General features: G+C 48.6%; 1 protein-coding gene across 3 annotated transcripts in view; it reads right to left on the minus strand.

The window, feature by feature from the left end:
* Positions 1-2467: 2467 nt before the first annotated feature.
* Positions 2468-20516, minus strand: part of RRM2B (ribonucleotide reductase regulatory TP53 inducible subunit M2B) — a 93351-nt gene continuing 75302 nt past the window's right edge. For all 3 annotated transcript variants that reach the window (XR_016236563.1, XM_008255805.5, XM_089336427.1), the window contains one exon: positions 2468-2713. Coding sequence is in view for 2 of the 3 variants with exons in the window: in XM_008255805.5 (XP_008254027.2) it covers positions 2636-2713 (78 nt within the window). In the remaining variant the exon portion in view is untranslated. The remainder of the gene's footprint in view (positions 2714-20516) is intronic.

Raw genomic sequence — 20516 nt, forward strand, 5'->3', positions numbered from 1 at the left:
CTGAGAGCAGTGAATCTTTTGGTTCTGGCTTTGGGTCTCCTGTGAGGTCACAGACAAGCTATTAGACGAGGCTGTGGTCTGGAGAACCCACTTCCAGGCTCTGTCATGGGACTGTGGGCTGGAGGCCTCAGCTACTTCCTATAAGGGCTGTTCACTGATGCCTTCCCCAGAGTGAGTGATCTGGGTGTGCGTGTGTGTGTGTGTGTGTGTCTATGTGCAATGAAGACAGAGGCCACAGTGTCTGTTATAACACACTTTCACTTCTCTACACACTGCTGAACACTGTGGGAAGGTTCAAACGTATCTTAAAGACAAATGTAGCCTCAGAACCCAACACAGTACCCAACATACAGGGAGCCCCGGCTTCCTCAAATATCTATTTGCATCATGATCTCTAGGGAAAAGAAATTAGGGGTGGAGTTTCAGATTCAGAAGGAGACAGCAAATAAACAATGGATGTGACCATGGCCCTTAGAGAGAACACGTAGAGTGGCTGCTGTGAACCCAGGCTAGCATGGGGGAGGCAGAGGCTGGAATAAAAAGCGGGCTGGGAGGATGGAGTAGCCCAGCCCCACGGCAGGCTCAGACCAAGAGGAGAAGCATAGCATCCATGTGAAAGGAGGAGAGGTTTAGAAAGGAGGCAGCAGTCAGGAGCGTCGGATGCTACAGAGACCTAACAAGATAAGACTGAAGACGTGCTAGATGATCCAGAAGCCATCCAAGAGGATGGTTAGGGCCAAAGTTGGATTAGAGCATCAAGACCTCGAGGAGGGGGCCAGCATTGTGGTGCAGGGAGCTAGGCTGCTGCCTGCAACTCCACCATCCCATATGAGAGCACCGGCTCTAGTTCCAGCTGCTCTGTTTACAGTTTAAAAAAAAAAAAAAAAAACTAGACAATACAAAAAGGAAACATGTTGAAAATTAAGTCTTCGGAGGGAGAGTGTGTTATAACAGATGCAGTGGCTTCTGTCTTCATTGCACCCTCCCGCAGCTCCCTGCTAGTGTGCTAGGGAAGGCAGTGGAGGGTCATCCCAGTACTTGGGCCCCTGCTACTCACACAGGAAGCACCAATGGAGCTCCAGACCCCTGGCTTTGACCCAGACCAGCCCCTGCTGTTGCCACTGCTTGGGAAGTGAGCCAGCAGATGGCTCTTCCTCCCCCTCTCTCACTCACTCTGCCTTTTAAGTCAATCAATCTTTATAAAAGTAAATGAATAAATGAGAGGTGAGAAATTACAGAGAGGTAGATATAGACAAAATTTAGCAGCAAAGTAAAGGGGATAAAGATACTGACAAAGCAAAATATCTTATCCATTTTTCTATTACTATAACGAAACGCCCAAGGCTGAGCACTATATAAAGAAAAGAGGTTTGTCTAGCTCGCAGGGTTTTTTTTTTTTTTTCGACAGATAGAGTTAGACAGTGAGAGAGAGAGAGAGAGAGAGAGAGAGAGAGAGAAAGGTCTTCCTTCTGTTGGTTCACCCCCCAAATGGCTGCTACGGCCATTGCTGCGCTGATCCGAAGCCAGGAGCCAGGTGCTTCTTCCTGGTCTCCCATGCAGGTGCAGAAGCCCAAGGACTTGGGCCATCCTCCACTGCCCTCCCTGGCCATAACAGAGAGCTGGACTGGAAGAGGAGCAACCAGGACTAGAACCGGCACCCATATGGGATGCCGGTGCCGCAGGCGGAGGATTAACCAAGTGAGCCACGGCACTGGCTCCAGCTCGCAGTTTGAAGAGTCGAGGACATGGCAGCAGCTCTAGTGAGGACCTCATAGGGGACAGCATCACAACGGTAGGAGTGCACGTGAGAGGGAGAGGTGACACCAGCAGACAGGAAACCAGAGAGAGAGGAAGGGCCAGGCCTCCCCCTTTGTATAACAAACATGTAGTAAGAACAAATTCAGGGCCCCATGAGAACTGTCTTAATCCCCTCCTAGCCTGCCATGCTCCTGGACCTGATGACCCTCCAGCAGGCCCCACCACCTCTTAACATCATCATACTGAGGACAGAGCTCCCAACACATGAACCCCGGGGCGCACCCGCAAACTCAATGCAAACCACAGCACAAAGGAACAAATCTTTGCCTGCAGCTTCCTACAGGCCAGGAGGTTGGCTGGGTTCCGTTCCGTGCACTACTTTACTGTGTTCTCGTGGGAACCCTGTGAGATGTGATTGCCCACACAGCAGAGAAGGAGAAACTGAGGCTGGGAAACTTGCCAGGTCACACAACAGTAAGGTAAATAGGGCACTAGCTTGATAAGAAAGCAACACAAGCAATTCGGGAGACAGCATAAGATTGCTTGGGTCACTTGGCACCTTCTTTTTGGTAACACTTATAGAAGAACTATTACAGGGATAGTGCACCTTCTCAACCTTCCTCACATCCCTTGCAGGTAACCCACAGGTAGACGGGTAATCAAAAAGTATAAACTTTGTGTCCTGCAAAGGGCCTAACCGGATACCAAATTTTTACTTAATATTTCTTTATTAACTTCAGTCCATACAGCAGTAGCACTAGCATTCTCCTTGCAATTGTTTAACAAATAACCAATAACTGACATGGATGGGGAAATGACCCGAGACCTTTGAAATCCAAGGCATCCAGGCTTCATTCTGTGATTTTCATTTGCACTCTCAGAGAGTTATGCTGATGTTGCAGGACTGAGACGCAGTTTGGGGTTTTGCGATCATCTTGCCCAGTAAGTAGAGAGCCTAGCAGAGAATGAAATCAACAGAGCAGAAATCAGAGCTGTGGCATGGTGAGAAGCCAGGCCCTGGTGGCACTACCTGAGCCACCAAATCCATCTTCCCTGTGGCTGGCCTCTCCTGTAACTATAAATTCCTGGGCCAGCACTGTGATGTAGTGGGTAAAGCCACCTGTAGTGCCAGCATCCCATATGGGCACCAGTTCAAGTCCCGGCTGCTCCACTTCCCATCTAGTTCTGTGTTGTGCCCTGGGAAAGCAGTGGGAGATGGCCCAAGTCCTTGGGCCCCTGCACCCACGTGGGAGACCTGGAAGAAGCACCTGGCTCCTGGCTTTGGATCGGCGCAGCTCCAGCCATTGTGGCCAATTGGGGAGTGAACCAGCAGATGGAGGACTTTCTAACTCTCTCTCTCTGCCTCTCCTTCTCTTTCTGTGTAATTCTGACTTTCAAATTAAATAAATCTTTAAAAAAGTCTATAAATTCCCTTTTTAGTCAATCAGTTAGGGTTGAATATTCTAGGGGTTTCGTTCCTTGCTAAGGGATACCTTGAGTATATTTATAGACTGAGAGGGAGTTACTCAGTAGGAAATTATTCAGGAGATAATTTAAGTAGAGCTTTATTTTATGTTTACACTCTCCTATTTACCCAGCTCTGGAGTAACACAGGCTGTCATATTTCATTCCTGTTGGGTGCACATCCCCATTGCCATTCAGAGGAAAGCCTCTGAGGCCCAGAGTGAGCTCGGTACCCAAAGAATGACTACCCGCCATGGTTGTTTGCTAAAAGCAAAAATCAGCTCAGAACACATTTTTTAATGTCTACAACTCCCCCACCCCATGAGTTCATGTGGATCCCACTGAGCCCTCAAGAACTGACTCCATGTTGGAAAAGTGCCCCCTCAATTTTCCCTCAACCCTATCCCACCCCAAAGCTAAACAAGGGGCTTCCCATCGACGTGCCGTAATGCCTCACGCGGATGGGGACCAGAGCTCTCTCCATACCCACCATGGAGCTGTTTGATTGTTAAATGACCGGGGCAGCTCCAGGCTCTGATGAGCTCCATTAAAGCACGGAGGAGCCACAGTCCACGCGAGGAAATGAGTGTTGGGAGGAAACGAGGTTGTGCCGTCTCTCAGACACCGTCTCCTGAGCTCCACGTGCACTAATGAAAGAGCCTGTAATTTGCTGCTTGGAAATAATGAGCAGCAACCGGCGAAACACACTTTTTCTTAATATCTAGGGGCTGCTTTCATTAACAGCCTTTGGTCGGGCTGTACTTATCAAGCTTTGAGGCTAAAGGGAAAATAAATTGCACCGAATTTACATGAAGACAGAGGCTGAGGAGGAAAGCTTTTATCTGATTGCATGCAGTATTGTGGAAGGAGAGGAACTGGCACGCATCTGCAATTATTTTATTTGTGGGCTTCCATTTATTTAAAACCTTCCAACATGTCTGAGTTTTTACTTCTCCCTAGTGCGCTGCTGAAAATCAGAACTGGTGAGAGAAGAGAATGGTCTGTGCCTTTCTTTGTCTCTGGGTTGCCCTTTCGAGAAAAAAAAAAATCCCTCTATACAACAGGTCTTCAAAAGGTTTATAGAAAATGCGTATTATGAAAAAATCATCATGCATGGGTTTCAAACATTTTTACATGAAAATAAACTGATATTTTGGGTCTATTTTCCTGTAAATGTGTTTGAAGTACTCTCCTATTTTTGCTGGAAAGAGTGATGGCACAAATTGTAAGAAGCTTGGCAACACAGTGACTTGGGACGCAGGCGAAAGTTTTTCCCAGAGTATAATTGAATTTCACTGGGAAAGTTAGGAAACTGTTCATTGTCTAAAAATGTTTTAGCTCACTCTGTCCAGTCATTAGGAAACCTGGGAGCACACTGCAAAGTCCACATTAAGTCAAGTTTCCTTCAAATGGATTCTTTCCTAAATCAGTCAGTTCTTATATCCACTACCATTCGCATTGAGTTTGACAGAACTGGAGCCGGATAGCCAGGACACATGACAACACGGGAAACCAGCCTTGCGACTGGAAAAGTGAGGCATGGCTCCGTCGGTTCTGCGAGGTGTGCTCCTCAGGAATCCTTGACCGAGATGGACATTGAAAGCAAAGTGTAGGCACAGCAAAGGAAGAGGCACAGCAGGGCCGGTGAGCCACTATTGGGTGGTCATTCCTTACCACGAGATGTGAAGAAATGTAGCTGGTCATTGAGTGACGCATTTGCTGGGGCTACGAGATTTTTCTGGGGGGGGCCTCAGAAAGGCCTACAGAACAGAGAGAGCAAATGGGATTTATCTGCCCACTTTGTGCCTATCTTCCAATTCCTACTGGATAAGGTTTACTCCACGGGCAGCTAATTCTCCTGCACTTTTTTTTTTTATCTTATTTATTTGAAAGTCGGAATTCCAGAGAAAAAGGTGGGGCGGGGGGGGGGTCTTCCATGTGTTGGTTCACTCCCCAAATAGCTACAACAGCCAGGGCTAGGCCAGGCTGAAGCCAGGAGCCAGGAGCTTTATCTGGGTCTCCCACGTGGACGCAGGGGCCCAAGCAATTGGGCCATGTTCCACTGAATTCCTAGACACATTAATAGGGAGCTGGGTTGAAAGTAGAGCAGCCTAGGCCAGCACCGCAGCTCACTAGGCTAATCTTCCACCGGCGGCACCAGCACCCCGGTTCTAAACCTGGTTGGAGCACCGGATTCTGTCCTGGTTGCTCCTCTTCCAGTCCAGCTCTCTGCTGTGGCCCGGGAGGGCAGTGGAGGATGGCCCAGGTCCTTGGGCCCTGCACCCACATGGGAGACCAGGAGGAAGCGCCTGGCTCTTGGCTTCGGATCCATGCAGCGCACCGGCCACAACATGCTGGCCATAGTGGCCACTTGGGGGGTGAACCAACGGCAAAGGAAGACCTTTCTCTCTCTCTCTCTCACTGTCTAACTCTGCCTGTCCAAAAAAAAAAAAAAAAAGAAAAAAAAAGAAAAAGAAAAAGAAAGAAAGAAAGTAGAGCAGCCTGGACTTAAACTGGTGCCCATGTGGGACTCCAGCATCACAGGCCATGGCTTTACCTGCTATGCCACAACACCAGCCCCCTCCCCTGCACTTGCAGGTGGTGTCATCAGTAAACCCAGCAGCCACAGAGGATGCTGCCATCCCTCCCTGGTGTGGAAGGGGAGGAAGAAGCATCCATGGAGACCCAGAGCTTCAACACAGGGGCCCTGCAAAGGCTCTCCCTTCCTCCCTCTGAGACACTTCCCTGGTCAAGGTTGCATGGGTGTAGTTTGAGCTGGAAAATGTATAGGCCGACAAATACTAAAGAAACACTCATTAGAAATCTGGTATTAAGTTAAACTTGCTCAAGACACAAAGAACTTGATAACTCAATGCTTGTCCTTAAAATATCTGGACACACATGGAGATCTGAGTGCTGTGCCATCGGAGCCATCAGGACTTTGGGAGCCATTCCTTCCTGCTGTCTACTCATCACAAGTCAATAAAGCTTTCCTTTAAGGGGGAAAAATAAAGCCACCAGCACTTTCAGAGCCTGGTCCCCAGGAAGAAGGAGCTGCAGAAGCGTGTCTGAGGATTTGCTGTACTTTCTTTGGTTATCTGGTGCTGGTCAACAAACTACCTAAAGTTTCCCTCTTAGAATAACACACATTTCTTATCTGACAGTTTCTATGGCTCAGGAATCCTCTCACAGCCTAGCTGAGACCTCTCCTTCCGGTACTTTTACAAAGCTATAGTCAGCCAAGGCTGTGTCTCATCTGAAGGCTCAGCCGGGGCGTGACCACTTCCAAATGTACTGCCCTGGGTGTGTGCTCATCTGTTGCCTGTTGGCCTGAGACTGTCTTCCGTTCCTTGCCACAGGGACCTCTAAGCCAGAGATTCTGCCAACAAGACAGAGTGCGTGGTATTTAGTGACCTCCCCACAGATGCAGCGGGCCACTACCTCTGCTGGATTCCGTGGGTCTGAAGTGAGTCAGTAGGACCACCCCACACTCAAAGGCAGAGGACTCTACGGGGTGTGGGTACCAGGAGGTGGGAGACCACTGAGGCCACTTGAGATGTCAGTTTACCAAACTTGGGCAGTACATGTGCATGGTGAGACTCAACAAGGTCCTGCAAAGATCAAAGGGATTTGGGAAAGCCAGATCGGAAAGAACTCACTGATAGCTAGAAAAGTCCCAAATATTCAGAAACGAAACAGTATACTGGTAAATACCCCGTGGGTCAAAGGGAGGAGAGGAGGGATCATAAGGAAAATTAGAAAACACCTGGAACAGAATAACAATGAACAAGCAATACACAAAAATTTGGGTTTGCGGGCCGGCACTGTGGAGTAGAAGGTTAAGCCTGTGCCTGCAGTGTTGGCATCCCATGTGGGCACTGGTTCAAGTCCTGGCTGCTCCACTTCCAAACCTGCTCCATGCTAAAGAGCCAGGGAAAGAAGCAGAAGAAGGCCCAAGTCCTTGGGCCCCTGCACCCACAGGGGAGACCTGGAAGAAGTGCCTGGCTCACGGCTTTGGACAGGCCCAGCTCCAGCCATTGTGGCCATTTGGGGAGTGAACCTAGAGATGGAAGATCTCTCTCTCTCTCTCTCTCTCTCTCTGTAACTTTGTCTTACAAATAAATAAATAAATAAATCTTAAAAAAAAATTGGGGGTTGCAACTAATACTATAATGAAGGAAAAGTCATAACCTTAAATGTTTATAGAGAGGAGAAAAGTTTAAAATCAATGACATAGGGGTGGCCACTGTGGCATAGTGAATAAAGTCGCTGCCTGCAGCACCGGCATCCCATATGGGCGCCGGTTCGAGTCCTGGCTGCTCCACTTCTGATCCAGCTCTCTGCTATGGCCTGGGAAAGCAGTAGAAGATGGCCCAAGTGCTTGTGCTCCTGCACCTGTGTGGGAGACCTGACGGAAGCACCTGGCTCCTGATTCTGGATTGGCACAGCTCTGGTTGTTGCAGCCAATTGGGAAGTGAACCAGCGGATAGAAGACCTCTCTCTCTCTCTCTCTGCCTCTTGTTCTCTCTATGTGTAGCACTGACTTTCAAATAAATAAATAAATCTTTAAAAATACATAAAATCGGGGCCAGCGCTATGGTGCAGTGGGTTAAAGCCCCAGCCTGCAGCACCAGCATCCCAGCTCCAGTTTGAGTCCCAGCTGCTCCTCTTCTGATCCAGCTCTCTCCTAAGGCCTGTGAAAGCAGTAGAAGATGGCCCAAGTGCTTGGGCCATGGCACCCATGTGGGAGACCTAGAAGAAGCTCCTGGCTCCTGGCTTCGGATCAGCTCAGCCCTGGCTGTTGCAGTCATTTGGGGAGTGAAGCAGCAGAATGGAAGCCCTCTCTCTCTGGCTCTACCTCTCTTTGTAACTCTATCTTTCAAATAAATAAAATAATTCTTTAAAAAAAAAAGAAATAAAATCAATGACATAAGTTGATAGCTAAAGAAGTTACAAAAAATAGCAAATTAAACCTGAAATAAGTAGAAAAATGAATAAAATATACAATAGAAATTGATTAAATAAAAAATAGACAATATAGAAAATTAATAAAATAAAATCTCAACTCTGAATAGATTGCAACTATAAACTGCTAGCAAACCTAATCAAGAGAAAACACAAATCATCAGTATCCACACAGAAAGAGGGGATGCGACTACAGAAACCACAGCATCTAAAGCAAACTAAGGGAATAATATGAACAACTTGACAGCAATATATTCAGTAATTTAGAGAAAATAGACAAATTTCCTGTAAAACTCAACTTATCAAGCAGTGCCATTTGTCTATGACAGCAGCTCCCTGGCTCCCTGTTTGGAATCTGATATGGAGAAGTGCCGCGGTCCAGCCTCGGCAGGTCCAGGGGTCCCAAAGGAGGGGAGGCGTCAGCGAAGAAGGGAGATGAGGAGACGGGGTTTAGGAAGCAAGGACAGCATCACTCTGCCGTTCCTTCTCAGAGCTTTATTTTATACTCTTTTACACACACTTTTCATTAAGCCTTCTTCCTCCTAAGCCTCTATCCTTTCTGAGAAAGAACACATCACAAGCGATCGTCTATGCATAACCTTTCTCTATTAATCTTGTTTCATTTTCCTTTCACGGACTCATCGTAACCTCCCTATTAATCTTTTCTCTCTTCATAGTGGATGCATCAGCCATACGAAACCTGCTTAACTTATCTAAAGGTGCTAGACAAAAAGTCTAAGGTTTCATAGGTTAATCGATTTATTTTAAAAGGTTAAAAGTGTATAGAGCAAGTTCTAATGATTCGATCCTGTTTTTCTAAAGGTAAGGTACACCCCCAAGAGCTGTGTTTTTTATAGGATCTGTTCCATTGCCTCATGTGAGAGTTCCTTGTTCCTTTGTTCTACATTTCCAAGCAGGGGCATAACGCCCTAACCTTAGTAAGAAAGGCAGAGCTTGCGCATCAGTCCACTTGCTGTGATATTAACTAGGTGCCGACCATTCTCTTCATACACTGCTGTGTAAGGCGGGGGGAGGTGGGGTCGTCTGTGGGAACAAGCACCTGCATGCTCTTTCTGTTCTATTTTCTCATAAAAGTCCTCATGACTCATGTTCCTAATAACATTTTGCTCTAGACGAATTTTAGGAGATTCCTCTATTATTTCTCCAGTCACCTCTTGTAACTCAATTTTTTTTTACAAGGAACAACAATTTCGCTTACATTGATATCCATGATCCCCACACCGAAACCCAATGCCTACATCATTATTAAGCCTAATAAAAACAACAGAGAAGATGGCTTCAGTTCAGTCAGGGGCTTCCTGCTTTGCGGAGTTCCCCTCCTCCGGCTGTGACTTTGTCATACAGCATGGATGACATGGCCCCCCGCCAGAGAAGGAACACTACAAACAGTGTGAGGGGACGCTCTTCAGGACCAAGGGAAAGCACACCAAACTCGCATCTACTGGAAATGACACGGTATTCCTGGGGTTAAGATCTATACAGCAATTCTATGATACCATTTATATGAAGGATCTAGAAAAGGTGACTGGAAAACATACTCAAGGTGCCTAGGGCTCAGGGGAGAGAGCGCTGGAAAGACTGCTAACGGGGATGGGATTTCTTTGAGGGTGGAGAAGACGTTCTGGATGCAATGTCCTGGTGGTGGTACAACTTTGTCAACCACTGAACTATACATGTAAAAGGGGAATTGTATAGACTATATAGCACCTCAATTATTTTCAAAAATAGAAATAGATGGAACATGAAAAATAGAAAAAAAAAAAAAAAGGAAGGTAGGAAATGCCACTGTACTCTTACAAGGTTTCCACACTTTTTTCCTGAAGCGATTCAGTATAACGTGGTAAGCTAAAGATCCAAGATGGAATCCTAGAGCAAGCAATAAATGAATTAAGGGTTGGGACCACCATTGTGGTACAGCAGGTTAAGCCACCGCTTGCGACCCCATCATCCCATATTAGGGCCCTGGCTCGAATCCCAGTTGTTCCACTTCCAATGCAGCTACCTGTTAATGTGCCTGGGAAAACAGCCAAGGTGCCTGCCATCCATGTGGGAGACACAGACGGAGTTCCAGGCTCCTGGCCTCAGCCTGGCCCAGCCCTGGCTGTTGTGGGCATTTGGAGAGTGAAACAGCAAATGGAAGATCATTCTCTCTCTCTCCTCTCCCTAAATCCTTCTCCCTCTCTTCCCTCTCCCTCTCTCCCTCTCCCCCTCCCTTTCCCACTGTGCCTTTGAAATCAATATTTAAAAAAAAAAAATAAAGGCAATGGGGCTAGCATTGTGGCATAACAGAGTAAGCCACCACCTGCAATGCCAGCATCCCATATGATGAATCCCACTGATTCAAGTCCCAGCTGTTCCACTTCTAATCCAGCTCCCTGCTAATGTGCCTGGAAAAGCAGCAGGAGATGGCCCAATTGCTTGGACCCCTGCACCCACGTGGAAGAACCAGATGGAGTTCTAGGCTTCCGGCTTCTGGCTTCAGCCTGGCCCAGCCTTGACAACTGTGGCCATTTGGGGAGTGAACCAGCAAATGGCAGATGGATCGATCGATCAATCTCTCTCTCTTTCTCTCTCTCTCTCTCCCCCCTTCCTCCCACCCTCCTTCCCTGTCCCTCTCCCTCTCCCTCTCTTTATAACTCTGCCTCTCAAATAAACCTTTTTTAAAAAATAAAGGTAATTGTGGTTAGAAATGCAAAGCCAAAAGCTTCTATTTCCAATCCAGATGGAGTACAAGGACTAGATTTGCCTTTCCTTGATCAGGAACCTGAACACAGTATATGAAGCCATGACTTCCGGACACTGGCAGCCTGCAGCCCAAGTCCAGGAGCCAGGAGAGTGGAGAAGCAAACAGCTGGACCCTACACTGACCCTAGCCTTGTGCCTGAAGTCAACTTCTGGCTCCTGGGTGCTCTCACTGCAGTGAGTTGAATGCAGATCAGCGTCTGGGGAGACTGAGGCCGCCGGTGCGCGTGGATCTTCAGGAGAGAAAACTACAAGAAGACCCAGAAATCGGCTTAGTGGTCTGCTTGCGTCTTTGATGAGCACTGGGTTAGGCACGCACGGGGCAGAAGCTATAAACATGAAACTGTAAACATTAAGCAACAGGGAATTGTAAAGCCAAGACGCCCCAGAGCTCACGAAAGAGCGGTACTCTGACCAACCGGGGCAGAGCGTCCCAAGACCAGCGGCCCAAATTCCTAAGGAGGCGCTCTCCACCTTGGTGCCTGCTTCACAGGGAAAAGCAGCCAGATTTCCATTAAAGACGCAAAGGAACAAAGCAGAAAGGAGACAGGGATAGCCTCATAGCTACCGCTCTCCATTGTTCATCAATGACTTAAAAAAGGAGAGTTACAAAACGTCCAAACACATAAAAGCGAAATTCAACAGAATTCCCTGAGAATGTAGAAGGCCAAGCAAGCAATGTCTGCAGTTCCACTTTTTTCCTTTTTAAGATTCTACAGGAAGGCCGCCCAAAGACTGCAGCACATTTAGGATCACAACGCATTTTAGGTGTGATTTCATGCCCCCCGATATCTGCTACTAATTGTCAGATATCTTTGACCCATTCCCAAAATGGGAGCGGAAACATTTTAAAATCTATTTGCTATACTGTTAAGGTAGTTTAAAAAAAAAAAAAAAAAAGACAGACATTCCCGGAGGCCAAAAACTACGAAGGGAGCCAGTGCTGAGCGTTTCAGTTTTAATGGCTCACATGGAGAAAAAAGTCCAGAGCCCACACAAAGGGAAAAATCGAATCTTATCTTTGCATCAGACTAGCACCCCCAAAAGGTGACACCAACGGTGGGAGAGTTAACCCCCACCCCCCAAATAAAAGATGTGCCACAGAGGCAGGTGGTGGGGCAGCTTGCCTGGGCTCTTGCCTTCCTTCCTCAACCACGAAGTCTTACTTCTCCTTTAAGAATCCCCAACCACAGGTTCACCCTCTCATAGGTTTGGGGCTACACTCTCCCCTTCTGTGCAGCCAGACAAACCCAAGCTGCGGGTGTATTTTAATGTAGTTCCTGATGCATCCTTAGGACTGCCAAGGGCCTGGAAACAGCACGGCCAGCTCCTGGGGGGAGATGTGCTCTGAATTCCGGCCTCCTAGAATGAAGTGCTGGGCAGCTGTTTGGCCAAGCAGTTGACAACTGCATCCTATCTGCAGATAGGACTTGCAGAGTCCTATCCCGACTCTGGCAAGCACCAGTGATGGCTCCAGTAGTTGGGTTCCTGGTACCCACGTGGGAGACCTGGGTGGAGTTCCAAGCTCCTGGCTCCTGACCTGGACGCAATTTGGGCCATTTAGGGAGTAACTCAGCAGGTGGAACATCCAATCTTACTTTCTAATAAATAAATAAATTTGAAAAATAAAAAAAAATAGAGCTCCAAGTTCAGTAAGGTTTCACACAGACATGCACCAGGGAAGTAATTATCTGGAAGGAATCAGCCCAGGAACAAATAAATAAAGACCACAAAGATCACAGAAATGGAAATTATCATACGCTGAATATAAAGTCAGAACATGCAATGTGTGAAAGGAATAAGATTGAAGTGATGGTAATGGGACAAGAGCTTTAAAATGATGGAACTGAAAAGAGGAAATAGAGGTTCCCGACCTACCAAACGTACAGCTGAACTTAGGAATCCTTTAGAGGGCTTGAGCCACTAGTTAGACACAGAGGAAGAGGAAACTGTTAAGCTGAAAGGTGCAGTTAAGGAAACTGGAGTCTAGGGCCTTTATCTTAACAGCTAATTCAGACAGGGGACTGTGTACCCAGGACAACAGGACATTATTATGATGAAAAGATGACCACAGACTGTGGCAAAGATGGCTAGAGGCCAAACAAAACCCTGCTTGTCCCTTTATGCAGAGCACAGGAGGCGGGGGCCGGTGTTTTGGCACAGCAGGTGTAGCCACTCCTTGTGACACCGGCATCCCATATGGGAGTGGGGGTCTGAGTCCCTGCTGCTCTGCTTCAACTCCAGCTCCCTGCCAACACACCTGGGAAGGCAGCAGAAGACGGCTCAAGTCCTGAGGTCCCTGCCACCCATAGGGGAGACCCAGAAGAAGCTTCTGGCTCCTGGCTTCAGATCAGCCCAGCTCCGGCTGTTGCAGCCATCTAGGGAGTGAACCATCAGATGGAAGACTCACTCTCTCTCTCTCTCTCTCTCTCTTCCACTCCCCTCTAAAATAAAGAGTTGTCTCCAGCTTGCAGGTGTAGATGCTGATACAACTATAGGAGAGGGCAGAGGTACCAGCGGGAGCAGCGGGAGGGTGCGAGGTTACCCAGGAGAGATCAACGGCCCTGAAGGGACGCGGGTGAGGAGGAAGCCCCGGGGAGCAGCATGAGGGGCAGCAGCCTAGGCTCCAGCGTCCCTGCATGGAGAAGAACCACCTGACGACCAGGAACACTCGCCTCACACTGTCGTGAGAGCAGAAACAAACTTCTGCTTTGTTGGAGCCATCATACAACCTGGGGCTGGTTTCACAAGAGGATTTCAAAAAGCTTGTGGAAAATGGAATTAAAAGACAAGTTGGTTTTGGTGCAAAAAACAACTGAGATCGTGTGTATGAGGAGTCTTCAAAAAGATCATGGAAATGCATGTTATGAAAGTATGCAAATGTTTGCACCAAAATGAACCTCTTTTAATTCTATTTTTACAGAAACTTTTTTTTCAATAAAGATTTATTTCTTTAAAAGACAGAGAGAGAGAGAGAATCTTCCATTGCTGGTTTACTCCCTAAATAGCCATGGCTGGGCCACACCGAAGCCAGGAGCCAGGAGCTCCATCCAGGTCCCTGACATGAGTGGCAGGAACCCAAACACTTGGGCCATCTTTCACTGTTTTCCCAGGCACATTAGCAGGGAACTGGACCAGAAACAGAACAGCTGGGGCTCAAAACAGCACTTGGATGTGGGATGCTGGCATCACAAGCAGCAGTGTAGCCCACTGCTGCACAACACAGGTCCCTTCCACACACCTCCTCAAGTCCCCTCCTGTGTCCCAGCCTGGACTATCCCGACTCAAACACGGTGAGATCACAGGAAGTTTCTATGATGGCAGAGGGCATGGGAATCTACAGAGAGCAAAGCAGAGGCAGCATGGCGAGCTCCAGACGGAGCTGGAGGCTTCCCGGTTCCCAAGGCCCTGGGAGGACGTTCAGCTGCTAATAACACCACCTGCTTGCAGGGTGAACACGGACAGGACACAAATGCAGTGCCGCTGTTTTTGATGGGGATTTCATACCCGCCCGGATAACCTTACCCGAGGCTTGGCTCTTTCGCAGAATGCAGGTACCAGTAAGTAGCACAAACCCAGCCTGGTTACTATGAGACCATGTGTATTAAAAGTCAGCTTCCTCAACGCAGATTTCAGCCAGGCCCGCTTCCTGCCTGCTAGGAACTAGCAGTTTACATTGGAGAAAAATCTGCAATGGATGTCAAAATTAAAAACCCATGCTCTCTCTGACCCAGAAATTGAATCAAGAATTGATCTTACAGATCTACCTCTCTATGTACAAACTTTGCCGAGGAATTGTTTTGTAATATGTTTACAGTAGAAGTCTACAAGCATTCTCAACATGTGTTAATACAGGACTGGTTAAATAAATTATAGTGCAGCCACGTATTAGAATACAAAGCAGCCATTACTAAAAGTAAGGCGCTATGGAAAATCACTATGGTGGTTTCCCCAAAATTTAAACGTAGGAGACCTGTATGATCCAGTGATTCCACTTCAGATGTACACCCAGAAGAAGACAGGTAGGGACTCAGATATTTGCACATGTTGCATTTATAACGGCATTGTTCACAAGAGCCAGAAGGTGCAAGCAACCCCAGTATTCACAAATAGATGTATGGGGCCGACGCCGCAGCTCAATAGGCTAATCCTCCACCTGCAGCATCAACACCCTGGGTTCTAGTCCCAGTCAGGGCGCCGGATTCTTTCCCGGTCACTCCTCTTCCTGTCCAGCTCTCTGCTGTGGCCCGAGAGTGCAGTGGAGGATGGCCCAAGTGCTTGGGCCCTGCACCCACGTGGGAGACTTGGAAGAAGCTCCTGGCTCCTGGCTTCAGATTAGCACAGCTCCGGCTGTTGAGGCCACTTGGGGAGTGAACCCGTGGATAGAAGACCCCCTCCCCACCCCGCTTCTACCCTTCTGTCTGTGTGGTGTAACTCTGACTTTCAAATAAATAAATAAATCTTTTAAAAAATATATGTATCTTTGTAAGACTTTGAACCATGTGCAGGTATGAAGGATTCAAACATTATTAAAGTCTAATTTTAGCAACAACTTGTGCAGTACCTTGCAGTGCTGGTAGCATCTGGTATAGCAGAGGAGAAAGAGATCAGCTATGCTGATGAAATAAATCAAATAGAGCGAGAGACAGGGGAACCCGTGCTGCTTCTGAAACAGGGCATATAAATCAAGTTGGCCCCTGGGAACGATTTTTGGACAGGCACGGGCATCTCCGGATGATTGACTGGGACGAGGCAGGCATGGGCTCGGGGGCTGGACCTGCTCTAGGAGGCGGTCCAGCAGGGGAATGGCAGGACGAAAGGGAAGGGCACCGGGGCAGGGAGCTCCAGCTGCACCAGGGGTTTGGCCTCCAGCGCGGGCGCAGGCGTGGGCAGTCCCCCAGGGCTTGGCAGGTTGGGAATAGCACGGAGGAAGCTGGGATAAAGGGGGACAATGAGGGCAGCAGAGCGTGCAGAACGGGCCTGGGGCCAGTGGAAGAGGCAGGTGCAGATGCAGGTGGGGGAGACAGCGGAGGACAGGAAGCCGGTGCTTTTTCATCCGAAATCACCCATGGGGAGAGTAGGCGGCTGCAGACCCACCTAGGGAGGCTGTTAAACAGTACAGGTTCCCGGGTCCCATCCTGGATCTACTATGTCAGAACTGGAGTGGCACGAGAGACGGCCATAACGCACGTGCTTGGAGCTCCTGCGCTGCCTGCCCCTGAGGGAGGGCAGGTCTCACTTGTCTCCCTGCTTCTCTGTCCCTCTCTTCCCCAAGACAGCCAAAGTGACCTTTTTTTCTCTTAAAGATTTATTTATTTATTTACTTGAAAGTCAGAGTTACACAGAGAGAGGAGAGGCAGAGAGAGAGAGAAAGAGAGGTCTTCAATCCACTGCTTCACTCTCCAGATGGCCACAACACCTGGAGCTGCACTGATCCGAGCCAGGAGCCAGGAGCTTCTTCTGGGTCTCCCATGTGGGTGCAGGGGCCCAAGGCCTTGGGCCATCTTCCACTGCTTTCCCAGGCCATAGCAGAGAGCTGGATCAGAAGTGGAGCAGCCGGGTCTCAAACCAGTGCCCATCTGGGATGCCAGCACTTTAGGCCAGGGCTTTAACCCACTGTGCCACAGCGCCAGGCCCCAAAGTGACCTTTTAAAGCCCACATGAAACATGTCACTCATCCGCTCGAAGCTTTCCCTGTCTTCCCCTCCCCGACAGTGCAGCATCTTCAATCCTTTCCGCAACCCCATAATCTGTTCCCAGCTCCCAGCCCCCAGCTCCCCATCCCTACCCACAATGCACTGGTCTTTAGCACCAGCTTCACTGCTGTTTCTTGATGGAGAACAGAAGGAACCAAGCATGCTCTGGACTTGGCACATGCCATGCCTTCTGCTCAATGGCTCCTTGCCCACACGCCCCTACACCTTGTCCTCTGACCTCCTGCAGCTCTGCGTCTGTCTCCTCACCACAGAGGGGCTCTGGGTTACTTGTCTAAAGCAACATCACCAGTTTCAACACCGCCAGGCCTCTCGTCTGGCTTTATTTTGGTTCACAGCACTTGTGACCCTGACATTGTGTGTGTGTGTGTATGTGTGTGTGTGTGTGTGTGTGTTATCTCCCCACACTCAAGCATAAGCTCCATGTGAACTGGAACTTTGTTTTGCTCATGGCCACATCCTGGTATCTAGAATACACATCCATATTAGTGCGTTAGTGACATCATAAATGTTTGTTGATTGAATATAAGTGCTTACGCTCTCCCTAAGTGAGTCTTGGGCAGCCACTCTGGGGTACAAACTACCAGAGTAGCTATTCTGATGCAAATTCTCAAACATTAAAGTGTAGCCTGTCTCTGCCTATCACAGTTTCCATTGCACACAGGGAGCAGAGAGTACCCAAGTCTGTCCTTTGAAAGCTCAGTGGCCAGCTCTGGGCTCATCAGGGAGTGCAACTTCTGTTCCTTTTGGCCCTCTCTGGGGTTCCCCAAGGCAACCACACACGCCCTGTCCTCATCTGGGTGGGAGCGTGCCTGCCCCGCGACCCTGGGATGGGAGGTGTGCCACTGCCACCTCCTCCGAGGACACACCAAGGGTTTGCAGCAGACTTCAGCGCTGGTTGAGTGCTACTTTCCTGGGTAGTGAAACTCGTCTCTGGAGGTTTGGTAGTCTTAGAACTTAAATGACATCCCAGAAGTAACGAAGCAAGGCATGGAGTCATGCTGGATGGTGGTTATGGGGAGAACTAGGTAAATACTGTGTGTGCAAGGAGCTTCGTGGTTTACGAAAGGCGTGCACATCTCGTCCTCCCTCGACCCTCTTAACAGTGTGCAGGCATCAGGGCCTCACTTTGCACCAAAGAAGTCGGCTCACAGAAGTAGTCTTCTCCAAAGCGACTCTGCTAGTGAACGAGTGTTGAGACTTAACATCTTCTCCATTCAAGTGTTCATACCCCAGACGGCCACCATGGCCAGGACTGAGCCTGCCAAAGCCAGGAGCTGCATTTGGGTCTCCCACATGGGTGGCAGAGGATCAAACACTTGGGCCATCTTCTGCTGCTTTCCTAGGCCATTAGCAGGGAGCTGGATAAGAAGTGGAGCAGCCAGGACATAAACTGGTCCCCTTATGGCATGCCAGCATCACAGGAAGTAGCTTTACCCACTACACCATAGTGCTGGCCCCAGAGCACCATGATTCTCAAAGAAGAAATTGAGGTCAGCAGATTGAAGAGTGCTTGCCCCGTTACCAAAATAAAGTAGAAGCAAAAGTGAGCTTTGGGCCAGCGCTGTGGCTCACTAGGCTAATCCTTCGCCTTGCGGCGCCAGCATACCAGGTTCTAGTCCCATTCGGGGCGCCGGTTTCTGTCCCGGTTGCCCCTCTTCCAGGCCAGCTCTCTGCTGTGGCCCGGGAGTGCAGTGGAGGATGGGTCAGGTCCTTGGGTCCTGCACCCCATGGGAGACCAGGATAAGTACCTGGCTCCTGCCATCGGATCAGCGCGGTGCGCCGGCCGCAGCACGCTGGCTGCAGCGGCCACTGCAGGGTAAACCAACGGCAAAGGAAGACCTTTCTCTCTGTCTCTCTCTCACACTGTCCACTCTGTCAAAAATAAAATAAAAAAGTGAGCTTTGAACCGAGGTCTAGCTAACTCCAGAGCCAACCTCTTAGCCACAACCTTGTATTTCCTCTACTGAACAGAGTCATGAAGACAAAGAATTCAAGTCGCCTAGAAAAGTCCCTCTCTGTACTTCCTCTGTGTCTGAAGTCTTGACAACCTGCCCTTCCCTAGTTCTGTCTTCACACTAAAGTGTAGCTGATCATGTCTATAGACAGCCGGGCACCTCCACTCATTTCACATCGCATCCATGAGCAAAGTCAGTCGCCATCTCATCTCATTATGTTCCTCTCACTAACGAGTCCCACCCTGCTCTTCCAGGTTCGTTCTTGTAGCTTCACCCCTCTCAGCCCCCATTCGCCACCACAGTGTTCACAATCTTCTCTCTCCTCACACTGGCCCTTCCCACAGGAGGTGCCCTGGTCTGCTCGCTCCACCTGCCAGACGCGCACTCGCCTCCTTTTGGATGAGGGATGTCTGTTGTGGTTCCCCTGCGACTTTTTCAGCACTGCACATTCAGCAAATAAAGAACTTGTCTTATTCAAAAATCTCTGGACCCGAGGACCCCCACCCTAAGAACTGCACCGAAGGAACCGCACTCAAAAAGCTCTTCACATTTGAACTTGACTTACATAACATGCTCCTAGATTTTCCAAGAATGCCATAAAGGAATGTGACTTTGGGCAAGAGATAGATATAATTTTGCATGTAGGGGAGACATTCATTGCTTTGCCCACAGGGCTGGCTGTGGTAGATATCATCTGAAGATCATCATCATTGAGTCTCTCTCTACTTGTATGCATATCCCACTCCATCAAAATGTAGGGTCATTTCCCCTGTCCTTGGGGTGTCTTCCTATGGAAGCTCAAGCCGCATGGAAAAGCCACGTGGAGACCAACTGAAGTGTCCTGGTTGACAGTCTCAGCCAAGAGCCAGTAACAGCCAGCCACAAGGGAGCCATCTTGGATGTTCCAGCCCAGCTGACTCTGCCCCTGCTAACACCACATGCAGAAGAATCTTCAAGTTGAGTCTAGTCAACTCCAAAAGTTTTGGGAGATAAGATATTTTTTAAGCTACTAGATGTTGCAATGGTTTGCGATAGAGCAATAGATAACTACAACAAACCACAATGCCTAGAATAGTAGAGAGAACATAGAAGTTCAGGAATCAGTTGATAATGAGTGACAGTGCCTTCCCACTTGCAAAACCCTTTCTGAGAAAAGGCTTCCAATACCGCTGTCTCCCCAGCAAAGCTAATCAGGCCAGATATAAACAACTGACCTCACTGCAGATCCCAGAACACACAAAGAGCAGAGCTTTGGGCATAGGCAATAGTGACAACTAAAGCTATCAGAGCCTCTAGTGATGATTTTTAATGTGAATTACACAGCATAAGTCAGTGGCTGGTGGTAGAGTGAAAGGGTGTAACCCACATTCACGTAAGCAAAAGCCATGAAGTCGCATTGCTCAGGGAGCCATCAAGGTTAGAGGTAATAGAATCCATGAGGCAGCAAAGCACAAGGCACAGAGCCGAGATCAGAAGGAGAACAAGTGGGGAGCCGGTCATCTCGAGAAGTGGCAGGGATGACTGAGAGTGGCCGAGATACTGTAATGGTAGAGTAGAAGAGTAGAGAGCAAGAGAGTTTGCTTCTTAGAGGAAAACCAACTAGGTCGGTTGCTGAAACTAAATTGTATTCTGAAGGAGAAGTTCCTCTTGTGAAAGTCCCAGACACGCAACCACTCTGTCTTCATTGCTCCCCTGTGTAGTCACACGAGGAAACCTGTGCGTGCCAGGGCTCTTTACAACCTCGAAGGGTCTTTACTGACCTGAAAGGAGGTCTACATCTGTCTGTTACACAGAGCATGGATGCATGAATCTTTTTCTTAGAAACTCTGAGATACCAAGAAATGCTCTTGAAGCCCTGTGTGCCTGAGAACACTCGACGCATGCTTTGTAACAG

Source organism: Oryctolagus cuniculus, chromosome 6, assembly GCF_051225735.1.
Source record: "Oryctolagus cuniculus isolate XC-2025 breed Fujian yellow rabbit chromosome 6, ASM5122573v1, whole genome shotgun sequence".
Lineage (NCBI taxonomy): Eukaryota > Metazoa > Chordata > Mammalia > Lagomorpha > Leporidae > Oryctolagus > Oryctolagus cuniculus.